Raw genomic sequence first — 8,120 nt, forward strand, 5'->3', positions numbered from 1 at the left:
TAACACTATAATAATATACTAATATAGCACTTGTAAATTATTGCTCTTTTGTTGGTTTTGATTGCTTCTATTGTCCTCATTTGTAAGTCGCTTTGGATAAAAGCGTTTGCTAAATAACAAAATTTAAATATAATGTAAATGTAAATAAAAAAACTAAATTTAAATTTTAAAACAAGCCACAATAAACGTTTTGTAAGCTAGTTTGTCATTGTATCTTACTGATTTATTGTTGTTGTGCTTTTTAATTAAGAATAACAATGAATCCATCTTTTGTTTTAGTCTTAAAAAATGAAAGGTGTGTAGATGTATGTAAGCAAAACAGTGACAACAAGATCGCGAGTTCGAAAGTGAAAGCATACGAAGCAAAAGAGAAACTCCCATTCACAAAATTCAAATTACAAATAATATTACTGATGATAAAGAACGGGTTGAATGTTAACAACTTTCCTTTCCATATAACTATAAACTATGATAAAAGTTCATCAGCATGCATTGAATAATCCCATGTTGTAGCGCAAAAAATATATATATATATTGCGACCAAATCATGTGCTCGTGCAACCAGCTGAGAAAGTTAGTTGCAAAAGAGCGACCAGTGGGAAGAATGAGTCTGGAGCCCTGATATGCATTATACAGAGGCAAGAGGAAAAGAAAAAATACCATCGAAAGACAGTAAGTTCCCCTCAGACATACATTCATATAAACTCCTACCCCTAATTGAATCGCGATTTGTTTAGCATCTCAACCGATTTGAATCGTCACATATTTAAATCGATTTTCAACCGGCTCGTGGTTAATCGTTACATCCCTAGTAGGTGCTAAAAGCCCTTAAAGCTTTTAGTGTGAATATGTGCATGTGTGTATTAGAAAAGCCAGTCCTTTCTTTGTGTATTCACTTATAGGTGGGTGTGTTTTTGGTAATGTGGACATCCATTATCTTTTATCTTTGAGTTCTGTCTGAAAACGTGCTCTAGTACGTTAAAGCTTCTGTCTATACTTGATTTGATGCCTTATTGTTCCCGAGAGTTCAGACCACATAATTGCACAAGTCAGCTGTTTTTTTATATGTAAATATTTTTTACTTTCAGGTTGCGAAGTTTTGTGTATTTGTTAAAAAAAAAAACATACATACATAATAGGGATATGCCGGTATCAAATTTTCATGTTGCGATTAATTGCTAATGCTTTTATCACGGTGTACGGTATTATCACGGTATTGAAATTTAGTTTTAAAAAAGTGCCGTCATTATACAGTATAACAGGTTTAATAACTTTTTTCTTATAACAAAAATAACTGAACATTTAAATGCAATAAAGCAATACAGAAAAATGTATAAAGCTAAAAGTTTGAGTCTGCAACTTTTTTATTTTGTTTGAAATTTTTTTCTTGATAAACATTATTTATTTATTTATTTGCTTTTCATATCTTTAAATTAGTCTGTTTTCAATGGAATAAAAAAAGTCAATAATATATTCACTTATTTGTGTAATTTGTGTAGATGTGTAATACTCTTAAAGGTAATTCTTCAATTTCAAACTATAATAAAACCACATAAAAATTACAAGATTATCTAAACAATTTTTAATAAGAATGTATTATTTTCTCCTCTGTTTTTTTTTTTTTTTTTTCTGGTTTATTTAATCTAATTTGTTTGTGCTTTTTTTCAGTCCTGCACCAGTATTGAAGGCCATCTCAGCAGGAGGGAGGGCCACCAGCCATTCCTACTGAGATCAGGAAGGATTGTCACTTTGTCAACTCCTGGACAGTCGGTGTCATTCCTTTTTTTATTTCATTGAATTAATTCCTTTTATTTATTACTCCTTTTTATTTAACTCCTGTTTGTTAGCTTTTCAATTCTTGCACAGTTGGAAAGAACAAGCACTGCTATTCCTGTTTTTTTTATTTTAATATAAAAAAAAATTAATATTAATAAGTAAATTTTTTATATTTACAATTTTGTTACATTTTATTTTTGTAATTACATTTTACAATACAAAGTAGTGTTTTGCTGAAAGTAAATGGTGAAGATGACTTTCAATGAATTATACATTTCATTTTGTTCCTCACACAGAGCTATCATATGACTATAAAACAGAAATGTTTAAAACAACAGCATGTTTTATGTGTTTCGTGATAGAAAAAGTCATGCTAGTTTGTATGGAGGACCAAACCTGCAGAAATTAAAAACGAATAAATATATAGATAAATAAATAAATAAAATGACAGGAAAATAAATAAAGGAATAAATGACTTGATAAAAACAAATATAGTTCATTTGTAATAAAATTTAACCCTGAATTAATTTTCAAGTAATTTATTTCTTTATTTTCCTGTTATTTATTTATTTATTAATTATTTCTGCAGGTTTGGTCCTCCATAAGTTTGGAACAAGATGAGGGTGAGTAAATGATGATAGACGATTAATTTTAGTCTGCTCTATCCCTATAAGTACATACAGCAAGCTGCAGACATGCAGTGCAGTCGCCTGAGCTCATTCACATCTGTGTTTGTGTACTCGCGTACATAGCGTTCCTGGCCTAAGAAAGCATTTTCTTACTTTCCACTCTCTGTCCATCTCTCTTCTGCTGAATCTCATTGTGTTAAGAGCTTTAGGAGCTGCAGGCAGATATACAGCTCTGATCTGCGGACATTTGATCGCTTCATTCGGGCTTGGCCCAGTTAGCAAGTGTTGTTGCTTAGGGAGGCACTTCTGTCAGAACCGGGCTTTCTTTATCATTCGGCTCCTTAAACATCCACTCTTACCTGCCAGCAGCCGAGCAGCCCATTGCCAGAGAGAGAGAAAGAGCCGATGAGAGTTTGGAAGGGTAGTGATTAAAGTCAAGATGAATCCAAACTGAGCCTGTTTACTTTCTTAAAGAGACAGTTCATCATTTACTCATGCAAACGGCTGTGCAAATCTGTAAGCTGTTCTTCCTCCTCCTGGGACATTCAAGGTCACAGTCAAAATAAAAGAATTTGTATTAATTGTTCATTATCACCGCTGTAGTATGAAACAGACTGTCAGTTTTCTGATATAAAATCACTGTCAAATGCTGATAACTCATAAAAGCCTGCTGTGTGTCTGAAAATACTGTTTTGGTCTTTATCCATCTGTTTTGATTTGAATGTCTTTGACTTCTAATTTATAATAATTTTCACGTTATTCAATTCAATTCAATTCAAGTTTATTTGTATAGCGCTTTTCACGATGCCAATCGTTGCAAAGCAGCTTTACAGAAAATAAAAGTTTCTACATTATATTTAGTAATAGCTTATCAGTGGTGACTATCTCAACATCATGGACATCAATGGACATCAAGTCCATTATAGTAATAGCTTATCAGCGGTGACTATCTCAACATCATGGACATCAATGGACATCAAGTCCATTATAGCAAAATTTGGTAGTTTTGTATGTTGTCTGAGGGTTGGCATCATCTGAGGTCTCTGGGGAGGTTGGCATCATCTCTTCTCAGGTGTTCGGTCATCTCAGATCTTTGTAATGTCTGGATCCAGACTGAAGCTTGTGTAATTCCTAGTTACATCCCATGGCAGAAACAGAGAAGGTAATAGAGAGAAATTAGCGTAGCTGCTGTTCCAACTAAGCAAAAAATGATGTGTTCAACCCAAGCAAAATAATGAAAATGTGCATTTGATCAGATGTAACTGAAGTAGGGGCAATTGTTCGTTTGAGTTTTCCCTCTTTTCCTCGGATTTCTTGGTTTTCAAATAGCTTGAAAAAGTGCTGTGCGCGTTTTACTTGCACTTTTAAATTAGCGGCAATTCTGCGTTGATTCAATTCAAGCAACAACGTCAAACTCATAACTTTTATTAACAAAACGAATAAAAATACACCATATATGCCTAATAAAATAACAAATTACTTAGGCTACACAAAATTTAAATAGGTATATAAAACTGAAAATCAGCAAACACGGTGGAACCAAATAAATAAGAAATTAATGTTTAAAAAAACTTCCAATCAATAGGCTTTTCAAAATCTAAAATATTGCCAAACAGGCGCCTTTGCATTTCCTTCCTAAACAATCTTCTGCCATCGTCTTGTCATTCTGAAAATCTCGGAATCGATCCACGAATCGATTCTGAATCGATTTATCGTCCCAGCCCTAATGTAAACCTTGTGTGTTTTGACAGTATTAGCGCAAAAGATAACTTATTCAGTAATCAGGCGCTGTTTGAAAGGCTTTAGTGCGCGTGCTACGGGTGTACAGTACGCGCTTAGAAAAAGTGCTCGTCAGAACAGCACGAGAATGAAACATTTAACCAGTAACTTAACAGACTTTAAAGCACATGCAAATAATGTACTTTTGTGACTGCGAATAGGTGCAGTGTCCTGTGAAAGTAACTCTACCGAGTTAACACTGATGTGAATGTATGTCGCATTGTACAGTATATTGAGATGGATGCACCAGAACAGCAGCTGATAGAATATGTACTGTAGCACGATACTACGATATTTCTTCAAAAGCATATCGTGGAGACATTTTTATCGTCCACAATCAAAAATCGTCATATCGAACACCCCTACCTGGTAAGGACTCTAGCTGCTGTATTTTGGACTACCTGTAGCTTGTTTATTGAAGATGCAGGACAACCACCTAGCAGTGCATTACAATAGTCCAGTCTAGAGGTCATGAATGCATGAACTAGCTTTTCTGCATCAGAAACAGGTAACATGTTCCGTATCTTGGCAATGTTTCTAAGATGGAAGAATGCTGTTTTTGTAACATGGGAAATATGATTTTCAAAAGACAAGTTGCTGTCTAATACAGGTGAATCTCAATAAATTAGAATGTCATGGAAAAGTAAAGACTGAAGTAGTTTAAGTCTTTGGTTCTTTTAATTGTGATGATTTTGGCTCATATTTAACAAAAACCCACCAATTCACTATCTCAACAAATTAGAATATGGTGACATGCCAATCAGCTAATCAACTCAAAACACCTGAATCTACTAGATTCTGTGTACTGTTTTTTGGTCCAATAAGTAATATAAAAACTGAGGGTCTTATCCGAATTTAATAGGAGAAAATTATTGGTCACTTTTACATTTTTAACACTCTGTTAGCTTAGATAATTTAAAAGTTTCATCTGGTTTTGTTGAAATATATAGTTGAGTATCATCAGCATAACAGTGGAAACTAATCCCGTATTTCCCATAGTTCTGACAAATAGGCTAGTTAATGCTAACAATGTCAACGCTATTTATTTGCTGAATCCCAAATAGCATACTTTTATTAAGCACAACAATTGCATTCAGCACTAAACTGTATTAAAAAAAGGAAAATATACTGGCAGTTATCTGCCAGGACATTATCCGTTAATGTTACAGACATTTCTGTTAACCCTGAAACACAATGCAATGTGGAAAATTCAAAATACAGGTAGACCACCTGTAAAATATAAATACAGAAAATTCCTTCATATTATTATTTTGTTTAGATTTATTTATTTATTAATTTTAATCTATTTTAAAAGCGTGTTGGTGAAACTTTTAGCCAGTACACTACATTTATTTTATTTTATTTTATTTTATTTTAATAATTGAAAATTTATTTTATCGTTTTATTATATTTTAAATGTACATTAAAAAAAATTGCATTAAATTTTAATAAATTTTATTTTATCCTTCACAAAACGTGCATTTTTGAACAATTTCTTGTCTAATCTTGTCAATATTTTGAAGTCACACAATAACATAAAGTGATGATAAACCACAAACCATTTTGTTCATTCATTTAATTTATGAAAGAAGAAGCAACAGCTGTTTGGTGAATTAATTGTTCGAGTCTGATCTTTTTAGTAAATCAGTTGATCCAGTTCACAGAGTGATTGGTTCACGATCTAGTTTCTGGAGTTCAACTAGATGCCAGTCAGTGTATGGGGAAAAAACAGAAAAACTGGAATGCGCACTCTTAAGAAATAATATATTTATTTTGAAACTAATAATTATTAAATGCTAATAGAATAGCTGGGTTCAGTCATTCTTATCAATTAAATAAGAATGCTTAGTCAGAAACACACACACACACACACACACATGCAGCATTTCTTTTGGGGCTATTCTCAGGCTGTGTAACACAGATAAGGGTTATTTCTGACCCCAGGCCGTGGTTGCAAATCTCTGACCATTAGGCAAGAGCAGATAAAACTGTTATAGGGTTTGTCTGACACTGCTGAAATTCCCCTGTAATTTTCTCCATTAGTTTCCCAAACACTGAATGTTAAAACACCTCATGACTGCAGATGTGCTCTAGTAGATATTACGCTTTTTATGAAATGTCACACTGTCTGTAAAACCAGTATATGAATATAGAGCGGTAATATAGTCCGTTTTCAGATCGCTCACTGGAATAATTTAAATATAAGACCCAATGAAATGACTCGGTGAACATGGTTCTGTTTAATGTGTTGACATATTACCTCAAAACAAGAAGATGGAGTGCATTAGATGACCTTAAAGCTAATGGACATGCACTAAAAGCAATGCAACTCCAATTTTGATTTCACTGAAATCTTTAACGTTGTAATTTGGAAGCCTTTACTTCTAAAAAAAATAATAAATAAAATAAAAATAAAAATAAAACACATGGGAAGTTCTTAAAAAGTGTAGGTTTGATAGCTCCTGAGACATACAAGGTCGCAGTAAAAATAAAATCAGTTTGATTAATTGTGAATTATCACCCCTGCAGTATGAAACAGACTGTCAGTTTTCTGATACCGAATCACTGTCAAATGTTTATTTTATTTTTATTTTTTTATTGTCACCTTGTCAACTCCCGGACAGCTGGAAAAAAAAACAAGCACTGTCATTTAATTTTATTTTTTAATTTAATTGATTTAATTTAATTATAGTTGCCTTGTCAACTCCTGAACAGCTGGAAACAAATAATCATTTTATTTTATTTTAGTTTAGTTTAGTTTAGTTTAGTAATCTTGTCATCTCCTAGACGGCTGGAAAAAATAAGTGCTGTCATTCCAATTTTATCACATTTCTGTTTTGTTTTGTTGCCACACACTATATAGGACCGATAGTATGTGAATTGGGATTTAGCCATTATGTGACGGTAATTATTGCACATTTGCATTGCTGTTAACCAGTTCTCTCTGTGTCTAACAGGATGATGCACTGGGCAGGTCGCATAGAGAAGGAACTGGAGAAGGTGCTGCAGCTCGTCACCGGAGTTCAGCAAATGAAAGGAGTAAGTTTAACCTCTTTAACTTGTTTTACACTGTACTGCCGTGCTAGATGGAAAAATATTGTGTAGTTTCAGAGCTTTAGGGCAAAGGCGCCTCTCTTCAGTATCAGTGTGGAAGCGACCATAATATTCGTACTGTATTATTTACCTTTGTTGTGGTGCCTTAGGAGGAAGCATTAACTTGTTTCTGATGTTATGATAACAGTGGTTGCATAAGATGATTACAGTAATAGCAGTGTTTCTTTGTGGTCGTTTCAACAGTGACATTTCATAACAATCATTTTCTGTTGACAGCGGTCACACAGTCTTGGGCACTAAGCAATAATTTCACAGTAGTTTCTGAAAGCCTAAAGTACTATATATGTTGTATTGTATACAATATTTCACATGTATGTTTCACTTTTTAAATTAGTATTCTGTATTATTTGTGAAATTGTGAATTTGTTAATATTTAAATAGACCAGGAAAATACATTGTTGTTTTTAATGCATTTTTTCTATTACAAATTAGATTATGATCTAATAATACATAAAAATGAAAAAAAAAAAAGTTGAATAGTTGAATCATTATCACTGTCTGATAATAATAATGATAATCAAAATAAAATAATAATAGTGTAATTTGAGACAGTGATAATGTCTTAAACAGTGAGACATAATATAAACAATAATATGTGAGAATAATAATAAAATATAATAAATACAAATATGTAATATATATATATATATATATATATAAAGTATAAAATATTTCAGATTTTATATTTCACATGTCTGTTTTCCATGTTAAATGAGTATTCGGTATAATTTGTTAAATTGCATGAAATAATTTGTCAGTATTTAAAAAGTCTGAGACCATGAAAATGCATTTTTTTTTATTTGAGTGAAAAGAAGCATTTAA

The 8,120-nt window shown here is 32.5% G+C and overlaps 1 protein-coding gene across 1 annotated transcript in view; it reads left to right on the plus strand.

Annotated features, from left to right (window-relative positions):
* Positions 1-8,120, plus strand: part of LOC107666002 (voltage-dependent calcium channel subunit alpha-2/delta-2-like) — a 256,052-nt gene that overhangs the window by 12,849 nt on the left and 235,083 nt on the right. Inside the window, exon 2 of the mRNA XM_016457092.1 lies at positions 7,142-7,223. Coding sequence (XP_016312578.1) covers positions 7,142-7,223 — 82 coding nt within the window. The remainder of the gene's footprint in view (positions 1-7,141; positions 7,224-8,120) is intronic.

The sequence above is a fragment of the Sinocyclocheilus anshuiensis genome, unplaced genomic scaffold, assembly GCF_001515605.1.
Source record: "Sinocyclocheilus anshuiensis isolate Anshui unplaced genomic scaffold, SAMN03320099.WGS_v1.1 scaffold447, whole genome shotgun sequence".
Taxonomy (NCBI): Eukaryota; Metazoa; Chordata; class Actinopteri; order Cypriniformes; family Cyprinidae; genus Sinocyclocheilus; species Sinocyclocheilus anshuiensis.